General features: G+C 42.9%; 1 protein-coding gene across 1 annotated transcript in view; it reads right to left on the bottom strand.

The window, feature by feature from the left end:
- The window catches only part of LOC311132808 (serine/threonine-protein phosphatase PP1-beta catalytic subunit-like), a 35496-nt gene extending 9328 nt beyond the window's left edge, over positions 1-26168 (bottom strand). Inside the window, exon 1 of the mRNA XM_084166149.1 lies at positions 26012-26168. Within this exon, the coding sequence (XP_084022275.1) occupies positions 26012-26063 (52 nt within the window). The 5' untranslated portion in view covers positions 26064-26168. The remainder of the gene's footprint in view (positions 1-26011) is intronic.
- Between the last annotated feature and the right edge of the window lie 827 nt (positions 26169-26995).

Below are 26995 nucleotides of genomic sequence, written 5' to 3' on the forward strand. Positions count from 1 at the left end.
CTTCCTTCTGGGCACCGGGCCAGGCTACCCCCCCCCCCCCCCTCCACCCCCCCTCCACCCCTCCTCCATCCCCCTGTCCCACAAACAGGGGACAGAAAACAGTGAACCCACAGTGGACACGCAGCGACTTGACACTGGGTCCGAGAGAATGTCAAGCAGAAATCCCAACTGCCTTCCATGGCATTTCAGATATGTTTTTCTTCAAGAGCACTTTTTTGTTCTTCATGAAGTGTTGGGTGAATGGTCGTGAATGGCAGTCAATGTGGAGCGAGAGAGGGAGACAGCGAAAGAGAGGGAGAGAAAATAGAGGAAAAGAGGGAGAGAAAGAGAAAGAGAAAGGGAGAAAAAGAGAGCGTGATGGATGGAGACACAGGAAGATGAAGAGAGAGAGAGAAAATAGAGAAAGAGCAGTTTATCTGAAAAGCTCTCGAGCTGAAAAGCCTCCATGAGCCCAGTGCAGTGCCATGGCTGGTGCCAGGGGGAGACGCTCCGTGCTGCCAGCCCTGCACCACACACACGGGCACCAACATTGTGGTTTCCATAACAGTGGTGCACCACCCTCACTGTCATTCCTCACCATACATAAATCCTCCACCCCTTCAAAGAGGGCACCAATAGCACCATCATCCTCATCATCAACAACAACAATAACAATACCTAGAAGAAGAAAAAACATAGCTATACTCCGTACACTGTACTGTCCTGTGCTTCAGTTCAGGAATGGATTTGGACTCATAGGGCCGAATCTCAACTTGTGATCCATGTGCAGAATTTATTGTGCATCCGGAAAGTATTCAGACCTCTTCAATTTTTTCACATTTTGTTACGTTACAGCCTTATTCTAAAATGGATGAAATTGTTTTTCCCCCTCTTCAATCTATACACAATAATACCCCATAATCACAAAGCAAAAACAGGTTATTATAAATGTTTGCAAATTTATAAAAAATACAAAACTGAAAAATCACATTTACATAATTATTCAGACCCTTTCCTCAGTACTTTGTTGAAGCACCTTTGGCAGCGCTTACAGTCTTGAGTCTTCTTGGGTATGACGTTACAAGCTTGGCACACCTATATTTGAGGAGTTTTTCCCATTCTTGTCTGCAGATCCTCTCAACCTCTGTCAGGTTGGATGGGGAGCGTCGCTGCACAGCTATTTTTAGGTCTCTCCAGAGATGTTCGATCGGGTTCATGTCCGGTCTCTGGCTGGGGCCACTCAAGGACATTCAGAGACTTGTCCCGAAGCCACTCCTGCGTTGTCTTGGCTGTGTGGTTATGGTCGTTGTCCTGTTGGAAGGTGATCCTTCAACCCAGTCTGAGGTCCTGAGCGCTCTGGAGCAGGTTTTCATCAAGGATCTCTCTGTACTTTGCTCTGTTCATCTTTCCCTCGATCTTGACTAGTCTCCTAGTCCCTGCCGCTGAAAAACACCCCACGTCTGGTTTCCTCCAGACGTGACGCTTGGCATTCAGGCCAAAGAGTTCAATCTTGGTTTCATCAGACCAGAGAATCTTGTTTCTCATGGTCTGAGAGTCTTTCTGTGCCTTTTGGCAAACTCCAAGTGGGCTGTCATGTGTCTTTTACTGAGAAGTGGCTTCCGTCTGGCCACTCTACCATAAAGGCCTGATTGGTGGAATGCTGCAGAGATGGTCGTCCTTCTGGAAGGTTCTCCCATCTCCACCTCCCTGACCAAGGCCCTTCTCCCCCGATTGCTCAGTTTGGCCCGGCGGCCAGCTCTAGGAAACTTCCATTCTACTGTGTTCTTGGGGACCTTTAATGCTGCAGAAATGTTTTGGTACCCTTCCCCAGATCTGTGCCTCGACACAATCCTGTCTCGGAGCTCTACGGATAATTCCTTTGACCTCATGGCTTGGTTTCTGCTCGGACATGCACTGTCAACTGTGGGACCTTTATATAGACAGGTGTGTGCCATTCCAAATCATGTCCAATCAATTGAATTTACCACAAGTGGACTCCAATCAAGTTGTAGAAAAATCTCAAGGATGATCAATGGAAACAGGATGCACCTGAGCTCAATTTCGAGTCTCATAGCAAAGGTTCTGAATACTTATGTAAATAAGGTTTCTGTTTTTATTTTTTTATACATTTTTACAAATGTCTAAAAACCTGTTTTCGCTTTGTCATTATGGGGTATTATGTGTAGATTGATGAGGATTATAAAAAAAAAAATCAATTTTAGAATAAGGCTGTAACGTAACAAAATGTGGAAAATGTCAAGGGGTCTGAATACTTTCTGAATGCACTGTATGGGTAGATTTTTATGCAAATATTCCATTGAATGCAAGATTACAACTAAGTAAGGATCACAAGTAGGTTTCGGTCCATTTTGAATGACCCAAACAGCATGGCTGCACTCACTACTGTAAATCGCTCTGGATAAGAGCATCTGCTAAATTACAAATAGAAAAACAAAATAAATGAAAGACAAGCATTGTAATTTTTTATTCTGTAAAGTGAGTGTGGAAGAGGTCAAAAAAATATCAACAATGACAAGCCACCGGGGTCTGACAACTTGGATGGAAAATTACTGAGGATAATAGCGGACGATATTGCCACTCCTATTTGCCATATATTCAATCTAAGCCTACTAGAAAGTGTGTGCCCTCAGGCCTGGAGGGAAGCAAAACTAATTCCGCTACCCAAGAATAGTAAAGCCCCATTTACTGGCTTAAATAGCTGACCAATCAGCCTGTTATCAACCCTTAGTAAACTTTTGGGAAAAATGGTGTTTGACCAGATACAATGCTATTTTACTGTAAACAAATTGACAACAGAATTTCAGAATGCTTATAGGGAAGGACATTCAACAAGCACGGCACTTACACAAATGACTGATGATTGGCTGAGAGAAATTGATGATAAAAAGATTGTGGGAGCTGTTTTGTTAGACTTCAGTGTGGCTTTTGACATTATCGATCATAGTCTGCGGATGGAAAAACGTATGTGTTATGGCTTTACACCCCCTGCTATATTGTGGATAAAGAGTTACCTGTATAACAGAACACAGTGGGTATTCTTTAATGGAAACCTCTTCAACATAATCCAGGTAGAATCAGGAAATCCCCAGGGCAGCTGTGAAGTCAGTGTGTCTATGTCTGCGGATGACTCAACACTATACACGTCAGCTACTACAGTGAGTGAAATCACTGCAACACTTAACAAAGAGCTGCAGTTAGTTTCAAAATGGGTGATAAGGAATAAATTAGTCCTAAATATTTCAAAAATTAAAAGCATTGTATTTGGGACAAATCATTCACTAAACCCTAAACCTCAACTAAATCCTGTAATAAATAATGTGGAAATTGAGCAGGTTGAGGTGAATAAACTGCTTAGAGTAACCCTGGATTGTAAACTGTCATGGTCAAAACATGTTCATACAACAGAAGCTAAGAAGGGGAGAAGTCCGTCCATAATAAAGTGCTGCTCTGCCTTTTTAACAACACTATCAACAAGGCAGGTCCTATAAGCCCTAGTTTTGTCTCATCTGGACTACATTTACATTTACATTTACGTCATTTAGCAGACGCTCTTATCCAGAGCGACTTACAAATTGGTGTATTCACCTTATAGCCAGTGGGATAACCACTTTACAATAAATAAATAAAATGTGGGGGGGTGGGGTAAGGGGGGGTAGAAGGATTACTTTATCCTATCCCAGGTATTCCTTAAAGAGGTGGGGTTTCAAGTGTCTCCGGAAGGTGGTGAGTGACTCCGCTGTCCTGGCGTCGTGAGGGAGTTTGTTCCACCATTGGGGTGCCAGAGCAGCGAACAGTTTTGACTGGGCTGAGCGGGAACTGTGCTTCCGCAGAGGTAGGGGGGCCAGCAGGCCAGAGGTGGATGAACGCAATGCCCTCGTTTGGGTGTAGGGACTGATCAGAGCCTGAAGGTACGGAGGTGCCGTTCCCCTCACAGCTCCGTAGGCAAGCACCATGGTCTTGTAGCAGATGTGAGCTTCAACTGGAAGCCAGTGGAGTGTGCGGAGGAGCGGGGTGACGTGAGAGAACTTGGGAAGGTTGAACACCAGACGGGCTGCGGCATTCTGGATGAGTTGTAGGGGGACTACTGTTCAGTCGTGTGGTCAGGTGCCACAAAGAGGGACCTCGGAAAATTACAATTGGCTCAGAACAGGGCAGCACGGCAGGCCCTTAAATGTACACGGAGAGCTAACATTAATAATATGCATGTAAATCTCTCATGGCTCAAAGTGGAGAAGAGATTGACTTCATTAATTACTACTTGTTTTTGTAAGAAGTGTTGACATGCTGAATGCACCGAGGTGTCTGTTTAAACTACTAGCACACAGCTCAGACACCCATGCATACGCCACAAGACATGCCACCAAAGGAAATAAGCTTTAAACCTGCAAAATGTTCTCTCCGCCAACAAGAGGGGTGTGAACAGTTTGTGTCATGAACAGTGCTTGTGCCCAGAGAAATAGATGTGCGTGCAGGGGAGGGGGGGGGGGGGGACGTGCGATGTTCCCACATGCTGGAAGGGGGGCTTGAGTGAAAAAGTTTGGGAACCCCTGCCCTAATGTACTGTAAACAAAAAGAACACAAAATGACTCCAGCTCTAACTGCAGGTTTATGTGCTCTCTGCCATGCTCATGTATGGCGAAATGGTGTTGTTTGTGCCATATAAAATCTGTGAAAGGTCACGGGCCACCTGTGATGGCAGGGAGACAGAGAGGCTATTGTTGGTAAGCTAGGGCGTGTGGGCAGAGAGAGAGCGAGAGAGAGATGCAGTGGAATAGTTAGTGGGACAGTGGCTATTTTTGTTTTGTTTTGGCTCTTTACTCCAGCACTTCGGATTTGAAATGATAATATGTTTCTAAACACTTCTACATTAATGTGGATGCTATCATGGTTACAGAAATTCCTCAATGAATCATGAATAATAATGAGTGAGAAATTTACAGACGCACAAATATCATACCCCCAAGACATGCTAACATCTCACCATTACAATAACAGGGGAGGTTAGCATTTTTGGGAGGGTATGATTTTCATGCTGCTGTAACGTTCTCACTCATTCGCGATTCATTCAGGACTTTCTGTAATCATGGTAGCATCCACATTAATGTAGAAGTGTTTAGAAACATATTATATTCTTATTTACAATAAAAGTGACTCCAAAATGACACCTTTCAAACCAATACGTTTTTCTGCCAACTTTACCATGCCGCCAAATTTTTTATGTCCTTTCTTTATATCTGAAAGGTATTGCCGACAACAAAGCCTATACTTTTATTTCCCCCAACTGACCTAGTCATGATTGCAGTAATGTATTTAAAAGTCCCGCCAACCTCTCACTATAAACGTCGCCTTTTATCTTACTGTCTTTGGCACGCATTAAATCATGTTGTCCGACATCAAAACTGTCCTTGTCAATCAAAAAGCTTCAACTAAATGATTTTAATGGATTTATTCTCTCCATTTAAATGTATGTAGTTCTGTCCTTAAGCTGTTCTTGTCTTTTGTCACAGAAATGCTTTGGCATTTAGCCTGGGGGAATACACACTGCATTTTCATCATCTTTCTTTCTTGAATTTGACAGGTAAATATTTAAAGGCCCTTATATTTAGCCAAGAAATGATGGGTTAATATGCATACAAATTCTAACTTAAACTACAAATCACTAGTAGGCTATCTGTTTTCAGCCAAATTAACTGTTGGGGAGTTTGAAAGAAGAGAAAGTGTGCAATATTGTGATCACAACCAATGTGGATCACAAAAGCAACTTTCTGAAATCATCCTACAGCGATTCATCCAGGTCAGATTTTGTATTTCTTTGCATGATCGGAAAGAGCAGATTCTAATGCTTCTACCGCAAAAAGGAATGAGGACATGGGCAAAAAAAATGAGGACATGGGCTCTGTTTTAAATACAACTTTTTTTGTTTTTTGTTATATGACAGTGGGGAAAGCATTTTAAACTCAAAATATGCTATTCTATTCTTTTGAAAATAAATTGTATTGGTCTTATGTTTCTTAGGACCTTAATTAATTAATATTTTAATAATTAATATTAAGGTTTTCTTTGTCCAGCCAGCTCATATAATTACCAGAACATTGGCTATCTAACAAAGTTGAGTAGCCAACCTTTTATTTACCATAACAGGAAAATACAAGGTCATTATTTACAAATGATTTACAAGTAGGCTATAGCAAGCTGCTAACTTACTGTTGTGAATGTGAAGAAATTAAAGCAGTGGTACTGACCACTGCTAAGTTGAATGTAACAGGACAGAGGTGGGTTGCTGAATTGGCTGATTTCAACTTCACCATAAAGTACAGACCTGGTAAGGCAAATGGAGACACAGATGGCCTATCAAGGATGCCATTGGATACGGAGACGTTCATGACACAGTGTACAGAGGGAGCAAGTCAGGACACTGTCAGTGCCACAAAGCAGCAGGAAGAGCCTAATCCACTGTTCAGCTCCATCACATTCAACGCCATCCAAGAACAAACAGAGAATGAGACACTACTCAGAACAGTACAACCAATCTCCAGAGACGAGACACAGGAGGCTCAACACAAAGATCCAGTGATTGGAAAAGTGTTGGCGTACAAGATGAGAAACCAGAGGCCAAGTGCAAATGTAATTCACACAGTGAAGTGAGAGCCTTGCTCAGATAATGGAGAATACTAGAGATCAAACCAGATGGAACACTGCACAGGAGAAGTCATTCCAGATGTCAACTCGTTCAATGCAGATCCTGCCTTCATTACGCTTTGATCAAGCTTTTTTACCTTGGTGTGTGAATCTGGGACTGCGATAGGCTACTTTGTTTTATAGAGGAGCCGGAATTCAATTCCGCCAAAATTAGAGGTGCTGGTACGGCACACCGGAAAGCTCCGGCCTAAGTCGAGCACTGCCGACAAATCCCGGTTCCTGTTGCATCACACTGATGGCAGAGTGAGGATTTTTATGGCAGAGTGAGGATTTGCCGTAAGCAGCATGAGTCCATGGCAGTGGTGAAATGGTGTGGGGGATGTTTTCCTGGCACATGTTAGGTCCCTTTGATACCAATTGAGCAACATTTCCATGCCCCAAAGAATTCAGGCTGTTCTAGAGAAAAAGGGGGGTCCGACCAGGTACTAGATGGGTGTACCTAATAAACTGGCCACAGTGTAATTGGTATAGTTTAATTAGTCATTTTTGGGTTCCCTGTGCAATGCCAACAAGTAGTTGAAGGTATAATTTACCTGTATAGTTGTAATATCGGAACAACATTTTTCAAGAGGGGGAGAATATGAGATATATGTTAAACTTTGTAATTGCTAGCTAATCATACAGTATATTTATAGAAGTGTGGTTGTGCTGGTTTCAGCCAACAGAAGGGGCTGCTCGCTCCAGCATTTTTTTTCACGAGCTCTCACTGCTGTAGTTCTCACGCTAGCTTGTCAGTTGAATGAGTGACAAGCCAACAGTAGCTGTACTAAAAGCAACCAGATATAAACTCATTGGTTTAAACTTTTTTCCAAGGTAAGCGAGTTGTAAAGCACATAATAAGAAACACTAAGATAAGAGGAGTGTAGTTACGCTATTGCTTTCGTTACGTTTTCATAGTTAAATTAGTTTGTTAGATGTCCGCTAGCATAGAAGCTAACAATAACTAATGGCAGCTCTGTTGTCATGGTAACGGAGGCTCAGTCCAAATGGGCACAGGATATAAACAAAAGCCTAAACATTAGCTGTGTTTGAATACTCATACTAACCGCACTATTTGTGACGTAAATGGAGTATGTAGTATGCTTATTGGTCATAGTATGGATATAGTTAGTGTCATACTAAATTCGCCAAAATACGAAGTATACAAGCAGTGGACACTATTTCGGTGCTTTTAGAGCCCATAATGCAATTCTTCAGAAAATGGGCGTGGCTTCACAACGTTTTCAGATTTGAAGTAAATGGCTGAAAATATGCAGCCGAAGTCCGACGAGAGCGGATACAAATTCCTTGCTTTAACTATGACAAATGTTAAGAAAATGTTGAGCAATGTAATAAAGTAATGACTTTTCAAATAAGTTACAAGTTGTTGGCTGACAATTTGTTAGCTACGCTATCCTTACGAACCGCATAGCATTACAGTAGTATGTACCGGTATGTTAGCTAGCTACCTAACGTTAGTTTGCTACTAATACATTGAACTTGCCAGGCAGTATATTAAATATATGCTATCTAACTACCCAACGTTTATTGACTTGATTATTCACGTCATTGTTAGCTAAATGGTATAGTCGTTGTGTGTTCTCAATGGACATTGTTACTTCTGGCTATCTACTCCGATTTCAGAGCACTCTCGTCTGAGTGTGCCAGAGCGCAGAATAACAGATCAATTTACAAAATGCTCAACAGCCGTTGAATATGCCGGTGTCAGTAAACGTCGGCAAAAAAAGCGTAGTTAAATTGTTGCCAGCAGCACAGTTACAGTCACCAACACTCTGGATAACATGAAAACAGCCTAACCAGCTCTGCTAGGGTGAGTAAAATGGTCAGAGTGCGTTGTTCTCTCATTTGTGCCTGGAAGTAGCTAGCAAGCTAGCCAGTTAGCTTGGGTGCTTGACTGCCGTTGTGAGGTCAGAATGCTCGGATCAACCCTACTCCTCGGCCAGAGCGTCCAGTGGCGCAGTGGTCTAAGGCACTGCATCGCAGTGCTAGCTGTGCCACTAGAGATCCTGGTTCGAATCCAGGCTCTGTCGTAGCCGGCCGCGACCGGGAGACCCATGGGGCGGCGCGCACAATTGGCCCAGCGTCGTCCAGGGTAGGGGAGGGAATGGCCGGCAGGGGATGTAGCTCAGTTCGTAGAGCATGGCGTTTGCAACGCCAGGGTTGTGGGTTCGATAAAATAATGTATGCACTAACTGTAAGTCGCTCTGGATAAGAGCGTCTGCTAAATGACGTAAATGTAATGTAAATGTGTGCACTCCGAGAGCGAAACGCTCTGAATTTATGAATGGACAAACTGACATCGCTCTGGATTTACGAGCGCTCTCTTGCACTCCATATTGAATTTATGAACACAGCCGAAATCTTAAAATGTCTAGCTAGTCATTTGTTACTCTAACAAGCTACCAAGGGGTTGCATTGCAACAGCTTCAACTTCCGGTAAACAGGCGAAGCGCTAGTACACTCAACTGAAAGGATACCGTTCGTTTACAGTATACTTAAATGAACTAATAGTATATAGTATGTAGTATATACTCATTAACTATGTAGTATACAGTATGCTAGTAAGGGTATTCGAACACAGCAATTGTTTCTTGCTGTGTATTGAGCACTAGCTGAAGAATGAGATGATTAAATTTACTCCCGAGTGGCGCAGTGGTCTAAGGCACTGCATCGCAGTGCTAGCTGTGACACTAGAGATCCTGGTTCGAATCCAGGCTCTGTCATAGCCGGCCGTGACCGGGAGACCCATGGGGCGGCGCACAATTGGCCCAGCGTCGTCTAGGGTAGGGGAGGGAATGGCCGGCAGGGGATATAGCTCAGTTCGTAGAGCATGGCGTTTGCAACGCCAGGGTTGTGGGTTCGTTTCCCACGGGGGGTATAATAGAAAAATAAAAATAATAATAAAGTAATGTATGCACTAACTGTAAGTCGCTCTGGATAAGAGCGTCTGCTAAATGACTAAAATGTAAATGTATTTGTGAGATGATTAAATGAATGTATGACAATAGATCATTGTAATACTTGTTTATTAATTGTTTTATTATGTTGGCTATTTATTTAGTAATTGTATAAGAATAGAGAGAAATAGTAATGGCGTCTTTTTGTAAGCACCAACATCGCCATGGTTCGTTGGACAAAGCCTATGAGGAAAATTAATGGCGCTTTTGTCTGGTTTTTGGATAAATGCCAAAAAACAGGCTTAGGAGATCTTATACGTTTGTTCTATGAGATAATCTTCATCAGCTAACGTCACTTTTTGTAAATGTTTAAGAATTGATGTAATAATAAAAACATAAAAGGTACTGTTAACGGACTGCTATTATCTCATAGAACAAAAGGTATAAGATCTCCTAAGCCTGTGTTAACCTCAGACCTTATTTTAAGCGTTTATCCCAAAATGATATTCTTTCCCCATTCATTTTTCCCATAGGGATGGCTGAACAAACCAGAGGTAACTTATTTCCGGGTTTTAGGACTACAAGCTGACGAGCTCTATAGAGAAGTATTTTGAATGAGTCACAAGCCAACAGTAGCTGTACTAAAAAGAGCAACCAGATATAAACTCATTGTTTTTAACTTGATTTCCAAGGTGTCAGGCTCAATCATTCTACTCACCATATAAGGGCACCATATTTTAGAACATGCAGCTGTCAGGTTACCATGACAACGGTCGCACAACATGGTCAAAGTTAAATGTCTCTTGCTCCTTCCCGGCAAAAGCAATGGCTATATAAAAGGTGAATGCCGACGAGAAAGAGAAGAGAAGAATAAACATTGGCCAATTATTTTTACAAGCAACATACTGTGAATCTTATGTAGAAGCAATACTTATGAAGCTAAGGAGAAGCAGGTACTGGAGGGGGGGAATGGAAAACTGAAACAAGCATAAGACACGAAACATGCATGGAGAACTAAAACTACCTCAATCCGATGGTATAGGAAACTGTTCAATTAGCCTACATTTTGCCCTCAAATATGCTTTCCTAGCTAGCATGTAATTATGGCTGGAATTCCAATGACTTTCCCACATGCTCACATTCCTGTACAAAGCTAACCCCCCAAAAGATGGAAAACTGAAACAAGCATAAGACACGAGAAACATGCATGGAGAACTAAAACTAACTCAATCCGATGGTATAGGAAACTGTTCAATTAGTCTACATTTTGCCCTCAAAGATGCTTTCCTAGCTAGCACGTAATAATGGCTGGAATTCCAATGACTAGCCCCCCCAAAATACACAGATAGAACACAGTGACAAGAGAATGTATTGTATATGTACAGTATGAAGAATCTGAGAGACCCCCTGAGAGAGAGTCCATCTATCAGATGAGGGTACTATTCCGTCAGAGGCCAGTGTCTTAGGGACAGTAAAACAGATGGAACAAATGTCAAACAACCTCGGTTCTTGTGTGTGTGACCGTGACAGACCACAGACATGAGACTGATATAAACAATTAATCACACACACACGAAGACGCACGCACAGATGGACAGACAGACACACAGCAAATAAGCTTATCTTATAAAGCATGGCGTTCCAGGTAACTGCCAAAATAAAAGAAACACCAACATAAAGTGTCTTAATAGGGCTTTGGGCCACCATGAGCCAGAACAGCTTCAATGCAACTTGACATAGATTCTACAAGTGTCTTTTTTATGCGTGACCCTAAGGATGATGGGATGTTAACTGCTTAATTAACTCAGGAACCACACCTGTGTGGAAGCACCTTCTTTCAATATAGTTTGTATCCCTCATTTACTCAAGTGGGGGGAGGGAGGTAGCTCAGTTGGTAGAGCATGGCGTTTGCAACGCCAGGGTTGTGGGTTCGATTCCCATGGGGTATGAAAATTAAAAAAAGAATAATGTATGCACTAACTGTAAGTCGCTCTGGATAAGAGCGTCTGCTAAATGACGTAAATGTAAATGTAAGTGTTTTTGTTATTTTGGCAGTTACCTGTACATTGCTCCTGTGGCTTTACCTCTACACAACAGGGCCAGTAGTCATTCCTGATCAGGAAAACTCCCTAGTCATAAAACGGGAGGGAATGCAGACTATAGACTGTAGTAGAAAGACAGGCTCCCCCTGTTCCTGTCTACCACCTGTCTGCCAAAACAATGTGCTCTGTGTGTTCAGGGCCGGCTCTAGCCTTTTGGGAGCCCTAAGCCAGATTTGGTTGGGGGGGCCCCCACCTCGAGCAAAACATTTTAGTGGCCCCTCTTGACGGCGGAGACAAAAACTGTATGTTTTAAAGTTCATTTTGCCATGGGGCGGAGAAAAAAGACATTTTATAACACATTTAATGCAATTCTACACATTTTGCCATGGGGTGGAGAGACATTTTAGTCATTTTAAACACCCACAAGGATGGAAATTCACTTTTTTTCAGTTGAAATACGATGCCCATAGCTTACCCATGATGTTATGCAACGATTTAAGTAAATAAATCATAGACATATTTGGGGTTGAAGTGGGAAATCTGAAGTGGTAACTTCGGATATTTTCCATGCCAATGCTGTGTGTTTCCCCTATGATATGACGTGCTAATACTTTTCAGTCTAGATTTCTTTTCAGGGCTAGGTTTTATTTGAATGGTACCACCCACCAGCATGGCATTGTTTATTAATCAGAAACACCTGCAAAGTTCTTCCTCTTACGATAGAGCTGCGAAATATAATAAATAATCTTTGGCTGAGAAACACAGCTTTTCGCCGTAGCCTACACTTGGCTGCCTGAGCCATGGAGCAAATTAAAATGGCAGGTGCAAACATATGTTTTTACCAGCAAATGATCATAATCCATTGGATAATTTGTCAAGTTTCAATTTTTTTAGCTAGTCTATAAAAAAGAGACAATTTTATAAATGGTACAATTGTGTGTGATATGATTACATTTTAGAACCCCGCTCCCCCCAAGATGAATGGTTTTGACCATGCGCCACTGCTTTGATTGGTGCAGCTAGAAATCACAAGTGTCTATCCTATAATGAAAAGGCACTCAAGAAAGAAAATTCCACAATCTTATTTATCTATTTTGTGCTGTTGTTACATTTGTATTGGTGTTTCGTTTCATGTCCGATGCGCTCAGGGTGTTGTCAGATATAATTTGCGGCGTGCATCATGAGCAAAGTCATTGTGGCCTATCATTTCACTTCCCCTAACCATGGCATGAGCACGGGCTGACTTGGCATTGCTGTAGCACAGCCGAATAGCCTGCCAGCAGCCTCGCAAAGGTTGTACAAATTCCATTACAATGTAGAAAGAGTTGTCTCTAGTCCAAACCGTTCAATAGTTAGGCTATCCATATTACCAGAGCTTCATCTTATTATTTCTATTTCTATTGAGGATTCATGGCTGCTATTTATAGAACATGCCAAAACTTTGGCTACAACAATATATGGCAAAGTCAAAGATACTTGTTTCCCCTATCCATCTGTGGCGAAGTTTTCCCTAAATACTTATGACAAATCCAGCTCCAGAACCAGCCATAGCCTAGCCAGCTGGCTAATCTTTAGAATACGGTGTAATAACAACAGAAAACATTCGCTAGCTAAAAAAGGTAAACAGCTGTCAGTGCCCTACTTGTTATTTCTCCACTCCACGTGGAAATCACCACAACGTCCCACCCCCAATTCGTGAATATGTATTAGCAGCAGGGGTTGGAACTGAAATTATTTTACAATCGTTTTGTTCTGAACAGAACCAATATTTTCTTTGTTCCGTTCCACTGTTCTAACCAGCAAAATAAAGTTCTGAACCGGTTCGAACACAGAAAAAGTTATGTTTCTGTTCCTTTTTAAACCTCTGAAATCTTTTTTTTCCATAGATAGCTCAACATTCAATTACTTATAGAGCAGCTTGCTATAGAGCGGGCAATCAATTTACAGTACCAGTCAAAAGTTTGCACACCTTTATTTTTACTATTTTCTACATTGTAGAATAATAGTGAAGACAACAAAACTATGAAATAACACATATGGAATCATGTAGTAACCAAAAAAGCATTAAACGAATCAAAAAATATTTTATATTTTAGAAGTAGCCACCCTTTGCCTTGATGACAGCTTTGCACACTCGTGGCATTCTCTCAATAAGCTTCATGAGGAATGCTTTTCCAACCGTCTTGAAGGAGTTCCCACATATGCTGAGCACTTGTTGGCTGCTTTTCCTTCACTCTGTGGTCCAACTCATCCCAAACCATCTCAATTGGGTTGAGGTCGGGTGATTGTGGAAGCCAGGTCATCTGATGCAGCACTCCATCACTCTCCTTGGTCAAATAGCCCTTACACAGCCTGGAGGTGTGTTTTGGGTCATTGTCCTGTTGGAAAACAAATGATAGTCGCACTAAGCACAAACCAGATGGTATAGCGTATCACTGCAAAATGCTATGGTAGCCATGCTGATTAAGTGTGCCTTGAATTCTAAATAAATCACAGACAGTGTCACCAGCAAAGCACCCCCACACCATCACACCACCTCCTCCATGCTTCACGGTGGGATCCACACATGCAGAGATCATCCGTTCACCTACTTCGCATCTCACAAAGACAATGCGGTTGGAACCAAAAATCTCAAATTTGGACTCATCAGACCAAACGACAAGCAAGTCTCTTCTTATTATTGGTGTCCTTTCTTCTTATTGGTATCCTTGAGGTGCAGTTAACTCTAATGATCTTATCCTCTGCAGCAGAGGTAACTCTGGGTCTTTCTTTCCTGTGGCGGTCCTCATGAGAGCCAGTTTCATCTTAGCGCTTGATGGTTTTTGCGACTGCACTTGAAGAAACTTTCAAAGTTCTTGAAATGTTCCGTATTGACTAACCTTCATGTCTTAAAGTAATGATGGACTGTCGTTTCTCTTTGCTTATTTGAGCTGTTCTTGCCATAATATGGACTTGGTCTTTTACCAAATAGGGCTATCTCCTGTATACCACCCCTACCTTGTCACAACACAAACGCATTAAGCTCAAACGCATTAAGAAGGAAAGAAATTCCACAAATTCACTTTTGACAAGGCACACCTGTTAATTGTAATGCATTCCAGGTGACTACCTCATGAAGCTGGTTGAGAGAATGCCAAGAGGGTGCAAAGCTGTCATCAAGGCAAAGGGTCGCTACTTTGAAGAATCTCAAATATAAAATATATTTTGATTTGTTTAACACTTCTTTGGTTACTACATGATTCCATATGCGTTATTTCATAGTTTTGATGTCTTCACTATTATTTTACAATGTAGAAAATAGTAAAAATAAAGAAAAACCCTTGAATGAGTAGGTGTGTCCAAACTTTTGACTGGTACTGTACATGCATTGAACAGACGAGTGTAGGGCACGAAATGCGACTGAAATTTTGTGGGTGGGGAGAGCGCGAGAGAGGATGGAGGAGGATGCTTGGCTTGAAAAGCTGGGAATTTTGTTGTTATGACATGCATTATCTGAATTAGGCCCACAGAATTATACCTACGGAGGAGCGGCTTCTATAAAGGAACTTGAATATCTTTGAACAGAGAGTTGGCTTAACATTGGATCAGCTAGCAGACTACTATACTATTCTTTGGAGGGGAAGGGGCAGGTAGCCTAGACTCGCACACATTGGCAAAGATTTTCAGCTGGCAGGCAGGCAGTCACTACAATAATTTTCTGAGTGACAAATTGAGGGCTTTGCATTGGCGCTTTCTTGCATTTTTTGTAGGACTAGAAAAAAATGCTTGGAACGTAAAATAACTGGTTCCCATGATTTTAAAATAACGGTTCTGTTCCAGAACAGTATAGACCACTTTCGTTCTCGGTTCTGATTCTGTTCCTCGAAAAATTTATTTATTTTCCGGTTGCTTATGCCTGGAGCTGGCCCTGTGTGTGTGTGTGTGTGTGTGTGTGTGTGTGTGTGTGTGTGTGTGTGTGTGTGTGTGTGTGTGTGTGTGAGAGAGAGAGAGAGAGAGAGAGAGTGAGTGAGAGAGATGCGTGTGAATGAAAGACAAAGGAGAAAGAGAGCAATAGTGAGTCATGAGAGACAACAACCACAAGTATACAGTATGCTGCTGCCGTGTGTGTGTGTGTGTCACCAAAGGGGCATGTGGGTAATTACTCAGAGAGTGACAAGTGCGTCTGTTGACATTTAATGAGGGATCAGAGGGGGGTCGAGAGGGGGTTGGAGGGGAGCTGAGTGGCACAAATGCTCACCGTTAAGGAGGTGAGACCACCATTTGAAGGGGTAACCAGGAATCTCCAACCCTGGGACATGTTCATTAGGCAAAAAATGGGAAAACATTGTGAAACCGGAAAATGAAAACAACAGGTTTTCCTATTGGTGAAGTTCAGGTAATACCTCTTCAGTTTCTAAATGTTTTTTCCCATTTGATATGGGCTGAACATGACCCTGTTGTAGAGGTGTAGAATTCACAGTGTTAATATTTGTTTTCTGGTGGATGGTGATTTTGATGCAGGGAAACTGAAATCCGTTTGACCTAATTTTTACCAGCATGCCACCTGTGCTACTTGAGGCCCTCCCTCGCCCTCTCTTTGGCAAATCAGACCATAACTTTATCCTCCTGCTTCCTGCTTACAAGCAAACTCAAACAGGAAGTACCAGTGATGCGCTCAATACAGAAGTGGTGCTAAGAAGTTGATGCTAAGCTACAAAATGTTGTTGTTTTTTGTACGATTTTATTTATTATATATATTTTTAAACATTTTAGTCATTTAGCAGACACTCTTATCCAGAGCGACTTACAGTTAAGTGAGTGCATACATTTTCATACTGGCCCCCCGTGGGAAACGAACCCACAACCCTGGCGTTGCAAGCGCCATGCTCTACCAACTGAGCTACAGGGGACTAACAATACAAAACATACAAATGACAACATACAGACACACACAAACATCCACAACGTCACCCCTGCCCAGACCCACCTGCTCACACCCCCATTTCCATCGCCCACATTACTCTCGGCCACATGGCCTCAACCTGCATCACTTTCTTTCCCTTCATCGCCCACACACTTATAACATTTAGATAATAAAAGCATTTGACCTTTCCATTGTGTTAACGATGGAGGATTGGTTGATTTCCAGTTTTTACGTATTTTCAAGATGATTGACGAGAAAAGTATCGTCCAACCCATCGGGTATCTCACTGCACCCTCATAAGCCATGTCTTGAAATATGCAGACAGACGGACTAAAAGTAAATTTACATTGTAATACTTCTGACAGCCAACTTTCTAACTCCGCCCATAACCTTTGGACTTTATAGCATTCCTAGAAGGCATGGATTGTTAGTTTTACACTTAAGATGTGCTGTAGAATTTGTGAACTTTGTCTCTTGTGGAATAAATTCTATACATTTGTTTATACTGGTTTATACCGGCTTCATTAATAAGTGCATCGACGATGTCGTCCCAACAGTGACCTTAAGTACATATCCCAACCAGAAGCCATTGTCACGTTCGCTTAAGGAGGAGGACCAAGGCGCAGCGTTGAATGCGTACATATTATTTATTAAACAGATCACCCGATCAAAACAACGAACGAAACGTGAAGTCCTTCGATACACACAAACCAAAAGGAACAAGAAACCACAACACAAAGTGAAAAGACCGATAGTTAAATATGGCTCCCAATCAGAGACAACCAGCTGACACTCGTTGCCTCTGATTGGGAGTCACTCAGGCCAACATAGATATACAAAACATAGACTTACACACCCTGGCTCAACATAACATAGTCCCCAGAGCCAGGGCGTGACAGTACCCCCCCCCAAAGGCGCGGACTCCGGCCGCGCCAAACAACCACAACAGGGGAGGGACCGGGTGGGCACTCCGCCTCGGCGGCGGATCCGGCTCCGGACATGACCCAGGCACGGGTTGTGCTGGACTGACGACGCACACCCCTGGCTTGATGCGTGGAGGAGGAACGGGCCGGACCGGGCTGACGAAGCGCACCCCTGACTTGGTGCGGGGAGCAGGAATGAGCCAGACCGGGCTGACGACGCGCACCACTGACCTGGTGCGGGGAGCTTGGATGGGCCGGACTGGGCTGGCGACGCGCACCACAGACTTGGTGCGGAGAGCAGAAACGGGCCGGACAGGGCTGACGAAACGCACCATAGACTTGGTGCGGAGAGCAGGCACGGGCCGTGCCGGACTGACGACGCACACCACTGGCTTGGTGCGGGAAGCTTGGATGGGCCGGGCTGGCGACGCGCACCACAGACTTGGTGCGGAGAGCAGGAACGGGCCGTGCCGGACTGACGACGCACACCACTGGCTTGGTGCGGGAAGCTTGGATGGGCCGGACTGGGCTGGCGACGCGCACCACAGACTTGGTGCGGAGAGCAGGAATGGGCCGGACCGGGCTGGCGACGCGCACCACCGACTTGGTACGGAGAGCAGGAACGGGCCGGACAGGGCTGACGACGCGCACCACAGGCTCGGTGCGAGAGGCAGGAACAGGCCGAACCGTACTGGGGACACACGCCACTGGCCCTATGCAGGGATCAGGAACGGGCCGGACCGGACTGGTAATACACCCCAGTACCTCTCGCCGTGCCTCCACACTTTCCCTCTCCTCTGTGACCAGTGGCCCCCTTAACCTGGCGGCCTCCTCTGCACACCCGCTGGACCGCTCCATCGCGGCCTCCGGCTGCCCCGTCGTCCACGTCGTGAGCCCCCCCCTAAAAATTTTCTGGGGTTCTCTCCTCCCCGTGGACCAGGCCTCCCTAGTTCTCGCCAGACTCTCACTCCACTGCTTCAAAGTCCAACCTTTCTGCTCTTCGCTTGGCTGGGCCCAGTTGAGACTCCTACTCCACTGATCCCAGGTCCATCCACTCTCCTCTTCACGCTGCTTGGTCCTGTCTTGGTGGTTTCTTCTGTCACGTTCGCTTAAGGAGGAGGACCAAGGCGCAGCGTTGAATGCGTACATATTATTTATTAAACAGATCACCCGATCAAAACAACGAACGAAACGTGAAGTCCTTCGATACACACAAACCAAAAGGAACAAGAAACCACAACACAAAGTGAAAAGACCGATAGTTAAATATGGCTCCCAATCAGAGACAACCAGCTGACACTCGTTGCCTCTGATTGGGAGTCACTCAGGCCAACATAGATATACAAAACATAGACTTACACACCCTGGCTCAACATAACATAGTCCCCAGAGCCAGGGCGTGACAGCCATGGATTACAGGCAACATTCGCACTGAGCTAACGGCAAGGGCTGCCTCATTCAAGCAGCGGGACACTAATCCGGAAGCTTATAAGAAATCCAGCTACGACCTCCGACGAGCCCTCAAACAGGCAAAGCGTCAATACAGGACTAAGATCGAATCCTACTACGCCGCCTCTGACGCTCGACGGATGTGGCAGGGCGTGCAAACTATCATGGATTACAAAGGGAAAACCATTCGCAGACGGAATACCAGGACGCGTACTCAGAGCATGCGCTGGCAAATGTATTCACTGACCTATCCCTGACCCGGCCTGTAATACCAACTTGTTTCAAGCAGACCACCATAGTCCACGTGCCCAAGAACGGCAACGTAACCTGCCTAAATGACTATCACCCTGTACACTCACATCTAGAGCCATGAAATGCTTTGAAAGGCTGGTCATGGATCACATCAACATCATCATCCCAAACACCCTGGACACACTCCAATTCGCATACCGCCCCAACAGATCCACAGATAACACAATCTCTATTGCACTCCACACTGCCCTCACCCACCTGGACAAAAGGAATACCTATGTAAGAATGCTGTTCATTGACTACAGCTCAGCATTCATCACCAAGCTCAGGACCCTGGGACTGAACACCTCCCTCTGCAACTGGATCCTGGACTTCCTGACAGGCCACCCCCAGGCGGTGAGGGTAGGTAACAACACATCCGCCACGCTGACCATTAACTCGCGGACCCCTCCGGGGTGTGTGCTTAGTCCCTTCCTGTACTCCCTATTCACTGAACACTGCGTGATCGTGCACGACTCCAACACCATCATCAAGTTTGCTGACGACACAATGGTGGTAGGACTGATCACCGACGACGATGGGGCAGCCTATATGGAGGTGGTCAGAGACCTGGCATTGTGGTGCCATGACAACAACATCTCCCTCAACGTCAGCAAAACAAAGGAGCTGATCGTGGACTATAGGAAATGGAGGGGCGAGTCATTGGTCTACACACAATACCCCACAATGTCAAAGTGGAATTATGTTTTTCAAAAATGTAAAAGCTGAAATGTCTTGAGTCAATAAGTATTCAACCCCTTTGTTATGGCAAGCCTAAATACGTTCAGTCACATAATAAGTTGCAATAATAGTGCTAAGTTGCATTAATTATTTTATGAATCCCTCATCTCTGTACCCCACAAATACAATTATCTGTAAGGTCCCTCAGTCGAGCAGTACATTTCAAAACACAGATTCAACCACAAAGACCAGGGAGGTTTTCCAATGCCTCGCAAATAAGGGCACCTATTGGTAGATGGGTAAAAATAGAAAAAATCAGACATGGAATTTCCCTTTGAGCATGGTGAAGTTATTAATTACACGTTGGATGATGTATCAATACACCTAGTCACTACAAAGACACAGCCGTTCTTCCTAACACAGTTGCCGGAGAGGAAGGAAACCGCTCAGGGATTTCACCATGAGGCCAATGGTGACTTTAAAATAGTTACAGAGTTTAATGGATGTGATAGGAGAAAACGTATAAGGTTGGATCAACAACATTGTAGTTACTCCACAATACTAACCTAAAAGAGTGAAAAGAAGGAAGCCTGTACAGAGAAAAAATATTCCAAAACATGCATCCTGTTTGCAACAAGGCACTAAAGTAATACTACAAAAAATGTGGCCTGAAAGAAAGTGTTATATTTAGGGGCAAATCCAATAAAACATATTACTAAGTACCACTCTCCATATTTTCAAGCATAGTGGTGGCTGCATCATGTTATGGGTATGCCTGTAATCGTTAAGGACTGGGGAGTTTTTTGGGATAAAAAATAAATGAAATGGAGCTAAGCACAGGCTAAATCCTAGAGGAAAATCTGGTTCAGTCTGCTTTCCACCAGACACTGGGACATGAATTCACCTTTCAGCAGGACAATAACCTAAAACACAAGGCCAAATCTACACTGGTGTTTCTTACCAAGAAGACAGTGAATATTCCTGAGTGGCTTAGTTACATCTTTGACATAAATCTACTTGAAAATCTAATGGCAATACCTGAAAATGGTTGTCTAGCAATGACTAACAAGGAATTTGACAGAGCTTGAAGAATTTTGAAAATAATAAATGGGCAAATGTTGCACAATCCAGGTGTGGAAACACATATACAGAACACACAAGAAGAACAATGTCTTTGAGTTTGACTTTCGTTCCTGAGAGCACATACTGTAGCCTCACCCATCTGGAAATCCCGTATGCTTCAGTGAGACATCATGCCCAGCTAACTCTGCTCATAATTGGCTGTGTGGGCACAACAATCGTTTTTTTTCCGAAAGCAAAAAGGTTACCTACAGGATCAGGAGCACATAACCCTTTACACTCGTAATTCTGTGTTGCATTAATAACAAAACATCTCAGAATAACAGATAATTTTTTTGCCAAGTTATGTACATTGTCTTTAACTTTAGGAGGAAACTGCCAAATGTCTAAATGTAGCCTACTTCTGAACAAACAGGCACTTTTCAAATTGCTGAGACCTAAACTCAGTGCACTTACGATGTACCTTACAGCGTGAAAGTGCCTAGTTGTGAACAGAGCAGCCTGTCCATCTCTCTGTGGCTGGTACAAAATAATTGCCATACTAGAAGAGGAGCAGAGCACTCCTTGAATTCCTTATGATTACTACACTAAACAAAACTATAAAACGCAACATGTAAAGTGTTGGTCCCATGTTTCATGAGCTGAAATAAAAGATCCCAGAAATGTTCCATACATACAAAAAGCTTATTTCTCTAAAATGTTGTGCACAAATTTGTTTCAATCCCTTTTAGTGAGCATTTCTCCTTTGCCAAGATAATCCATCCACCTGACAGGTGTGGCATATCAAGAAGCTTACTAAACAGCATGATCATTACACAGGTGCACCTTGTGATAGGGACAATAAAAGGCCACTCTAAAATGTGCAGTTTTGTCACACAACACAATGCCACAGATTTCTCAAGTTTTGAGGGAGCCTGCAATTGGCAGGCTGACTGCAGGAATGTCCACCAGAGCTGTTGCCAGAGAATTGAATGTTAATTTCTCTACCATAAGCCGCCTCCAACGTCGTTTTAGAGAATTTAGCAGTACGTCCAACCAGTCTCACAACCGCAGACCATGTGTAACCACACCAGCCCAGGACCTCCACATCCGGCTTCTTCACCTGCGGGATCATCTGAGATGAGCCACCCGGACAGCTGATGAAACTGAGGAGTATTTCTGTCTATAATAAAGCCCTTTTGTGGGGAAAAACTCATTCTGATTGGCTGGGCCTGGCTCCCCAGTGGATGGGCCTATGCCCTCCCAGGCCCACCCATGGCTGCGCCCCTGCCCAGTCATGTGAAATCAATAGATTAGGGCCTAATGAATTTATTTCAATTGACTGATTTCCTTATATGAACTGTAACTCAGTTAAATCGCTTCATGTTGGGTTTATATTTTTGTTCAGTATGTATGTATGTATATATATATGTATATATATATACATACACTACCGGTCAAAAGTTTTAGAACACCTACTCATTCCAGGGTTTTTCTTTATTTTTTACTATTTTGTACATTGTAGAATAATAGTGAAGACATCAAAACTATGAAATAACACATATGGAATCATGTAGTAACCAAAAAAGTGTTATATAATATATTTTATATTTCAGATTCTTCAAATAGCCACCCATTGTCTTGATGACAGCTTTACACACTCTTGGCATTCTCTCAACCAGCTTCATGAGGTAGCCACCTGGAATGCATTTCAATTAACTGGTGTGCCTCCTTCAAATTTAATTTGTGGAATTTATTTCCTTCTTAATGTGTTTGAGCCAATCAGTTGTGTTGTGACAAGGTGTGGACACCAATAAGAAGACTTGCTTGGGCCAAGAAACACGAGCAATGGACATTAGACCGGTGGAAATGTGTCCTTTGGTCTGGAGTCCAAATTTGAGATTTTTGGGTTCCAACCGCTGTGTCTTTGTGAGACGCGGTGTGGGTGAACGGATGATCTCCGCATGTGTATTTCCCACCATAAAGCATGGAGGTGTTATGGTTTGGGATGAGTCGGACCGGAGAGTGAAGGAAAAACAGCCAACAAGTGCTCAGCATATGTGGGAACTCCTTCAAGAATATTGGAAAAGCATTCCATGTGAAGCTGGTTGAGAGAATGCCAAAGCTGTCATCAAGGTAAAGGGTGGCTACTTTGAAGAATCTAAAATATTACATATTTTCATTCGTTTAACACTTTTTTGGTTACTACATGATTCCATGTAGAAAATAGTAAAAATAAAGAAAAACCTAGAATGAGTAGATGTTCTAAAACTAAAATCCAAATTCTTGGCAAAAGAGCTGATCTGATTGGTCAAAAGACCAATTAGTGGCAAAAGATCAGAATTAGGCTGCCTCTGTAAATGCAGCCTAAGTGACATAATGCCAATAGGCAACTGACTCAGTAACTGCAGTGTATTATTAGCATTAGCCTATATGGTGATATAGGCAAGCATTTGTTGAAGGGTTCTTTGCAACAGATGAATTGGTAAATCAAGTTGGAAAGTCCAACAATTGTCTTCACTAAGCATCAATCTAGTTACTATTAATGTAAGGAGTATCTCATAATATTATCCTAAATATTCAATCAAGTGTAATAATAATAATAATATGCCATTTAGCAGACGCTTTTATCCAAAGCGACTTACAGTCATGCGTGCATACATTTTTGTGTATGGGTGGTCCCGGGGATCGAACCCACTACCTTGGCTTTACAAGCGCCGTGCTCTACCAGCTGAGCTGAGCTTGGCTTCTATGCTATGCTTTATGTATAGTGGACAGTCTTTTTCTGAAGTAGCCTAACTTACCTAATTATATAGGCTAGACTGTTCACATTCCTGCACATCAAACCAAATCGATATCTAGATCGATTGATTGTGGTTCAACCTCTAATCATCCGTGAGTAGCCTAGAGAGGAAATTGACCCAATACTCAGTAACAGTATAAGCCTACCAGTAACAGTATAATTCCAAACCAACACTATATAGAGTTTTGCAACTTTGTAAACATTTAAGCAACAAAAGTCATAATTTGTCAGATTGTAACAGTTTCGAATTACGTTATTTTAGCAGCTATAAGACTGCTAAATATACTGAACAAAAATATAAACCAACATGCAACAATTTAATTGATTTTACTGAGTTCATATGGAGGAAATCAGTCAATTTAAATAAAATGCATTAGGCCCTAATCTATGGATTTCACATGACTGGGAATACAGATATGTATCTGTTGGTCACTGATACCATATTTTTTTTTTTATGTTAAATTATCTGGCAACAGCTCTGGTGGACATTCCTGCAGTCAGCATGCCAACTGCACGCTCCCTCAAAACTTGAGACATATGTGGCATCGTGTTGTGTGACAAAACTGCACATTTTAGAGTGACCTTTTATTGTCCCCAGCACAAGGTGTACCTGTGTAATGATCATGCTGTTTAGTCAGCTTGTTGATATGCCACTCCTGTCAAGTGGATAGATTATCTTGGCAAAGGAGAAATGCTCACCAACAGGGATGTAAACAAATTTGTGCACAACATTTTAGAGAAATAAGCTTTTGTGCGTATGGAACATTTCTGGGATCTTTTATTTCAGCTCATGAAACATGGGACCAACACTTTATATGTTGCTTTTATATTTTTGTTCAGTGTAGTTAGTTAAATTGTTAACCAATAGCTACCAGGAATATCTGCATTGACCCTTTTTGCACTAATCTCTTTTGACTCATCACATACGCTGCTGCTACTGTTTATTATCTTTCCCCTTTACCTAGTCACTTAATTTTTTGATTGGTAGTTAGTCTATCCAGCTATCTAAACTTGAAGTAATCATGGCCGAATACCGACCGGGCACGAACGGCACGTGCCCAGGGGCCCTGACCTCCAGGGGGCCCACATTGAATTTGTTAGTCATTCTAACTCAGATATCATATATAACTCCCGAGTGGTGCAGTGGTCTAAGGCACTGCATTGTGCTAGTTGTGCCACTAGAGATCCTGGTTCGAATCCAGGCTCTGTCGTGACCGGGAGACCCATGGGGCGGCGCACAATTGGCCCAGGGTAGGGGAGGGAATGGCCGGCAGGGATGTAGCTCAGTTGGTAGAGCATGGCGTTTGCAACGGCAGGGTTGTGGGTTCGATTCCCACAGGGGGACAGTATAAAAAAATAATGTATGCAGTTACTAAACTGTAAATCGCTCTGGATAAGGGCGTCTGCTAAATGACTTAAATTTAAATGTTAAATGTAAACGAGGCATAAGTCATTACAAAATCAGTAGAATTGCAGGAAATGTGCTGTAAAACCGCAAATGTTTTATCTGCCCCATGGCAAAATGAGTAGATTTACATGAAATGTGTTATAAAATTGCAGTTCTCTCTGCCCCATGGCAAATTGTGTAGAACTGCGGGAAATGAAGTTTAAAACAAAAAATTATCTCCACCGATGGGGGGCCTAAAATGTTTTGCAGTGATGTGGGGGGCCCTCCAACCAAAACTTGCTTAGGGCCCCCAAAAGGCTAGAGCTGGCACTGCATTTTACTGTTAATCTACACCTGTTGTTTATGAAGCATGTGACAAATACATTTGATTTGAGTTACCCTAGACTTCCAGTCATTGCGCTAACACTAGTTAGCAACTTATTTAAACCGCAAACAGAGACAATTGCGCTAACAGCAACTTCTATCAAACTGCATGCAGAGACATAAAAATGGTATCCACGAGTTCATCTAACTCTGGGAAAGTAGTTAAAGGGTTTCATTTCCAAAATTCTGAAGTATCCCTTCACTATGGCTAGACCTATACGCTTAAACTCCGGGGGCATATTCATTACGCTGATTCTGTTGCAAAACGTTTCTTAAACGAAAGCAAACGGAACCAAACGGGGAAGGACCTTCCTGAATTTGTCCAATAGAAACTCTCGTTTTAGCAACTGTTTGGCTAACGATTACACCTCTGTCTCTCCTTCCCTCGAACCAGGGCCTCCACTGCAAGGACAGTGTTTAATACCGTAACGCAATGGCCAGCCCCCTGATTTGAAATGTGATTTAAAAAATATAACGGCTATGATAAACTCACCCTCTAATAGTCGGGCGATCAGCGAGTCGACGTCCAATTCCCCCTCAGCCATTTCTGTAGTGGGTGGTGCTGTCAGACAGCACTCTCTCTCTCCACTGCTCACTGCTCACTGCTGCCACGGTCCTGGAAGGCACCGCCTGAACACCGCCGCCGACTCACAGCCAGCGGAATGCACGCTCCCGGGTCTCTCCGCCCGAAGTTGTTTTGTACTGGTAAAACACTGTAGACCTATAGTATAGGCCTATAATGCCACAGGTTCATGGTAATAACACAGCTAAGAACACGTAGGCCTAATCAAAACAGGTGTATGCTAGTGTCTGTGTGTTATAAATCAATAGCAAATATGCAGAAATAGCCTAATTAACCTATTGAATGAAATCCAATAAAGGCCTATGCATAATGATGATTAGCCATGGCCATATTTCAGTAAAGGGAATTGCAATTAGCAATTTCTTAATTCATTGTGTAATGCTTATACTGTTTTATAATTTATTTTTTACATATAAAATTGAGTAGCCTAAATCATAAAAAAATTAACATCTCAGTAGTCTATTTGTGAATCACTTCAAAATTAATGGGTGAATTAAATTGATTAACATTACTGGAAATCTTATACTGGTCTGTTTTTATTACTCCTGCAGTGGGATATTTGATTTGTCTTGGATTTGAGAACTGAATGTCTCGCGTAATTGGTCAGATGCTGGATTAAAAGTATCATCATGTTTATGTAGTCTGTCCACGAGAGATTATGGAGATTTGAGAGGGCGATGGGTCAACTGTCGATACCAAACTTGGCTTTTGGCGCTTCCCTCTGGCCATTTGGCGCACTGCATGGTCCAATAGCCGGAGTAGTGCACTAGTATAAATGTGTACACTGTGGTGCCTTTACCTCTATCCAAGACATAATAGGTTACCAATCTATGTTATATATACTGAACAAAAATATAAAAGCAACATGCAACAATTTCAACGATGTTACTGAGT

The sequence above is a fragment of the Coregonus lavaretus genome (assembly GCF_964263955.1).
Source record: "Coregonus lavaretus genome assembly, chromosome: 7".
Taxonomy (NCBI): Eukaryota; Metazoa; Chordata; class Actinopteri; order Salmoniformes; family Salmonidae; genus Coregonus; species Coregonus lavaretus.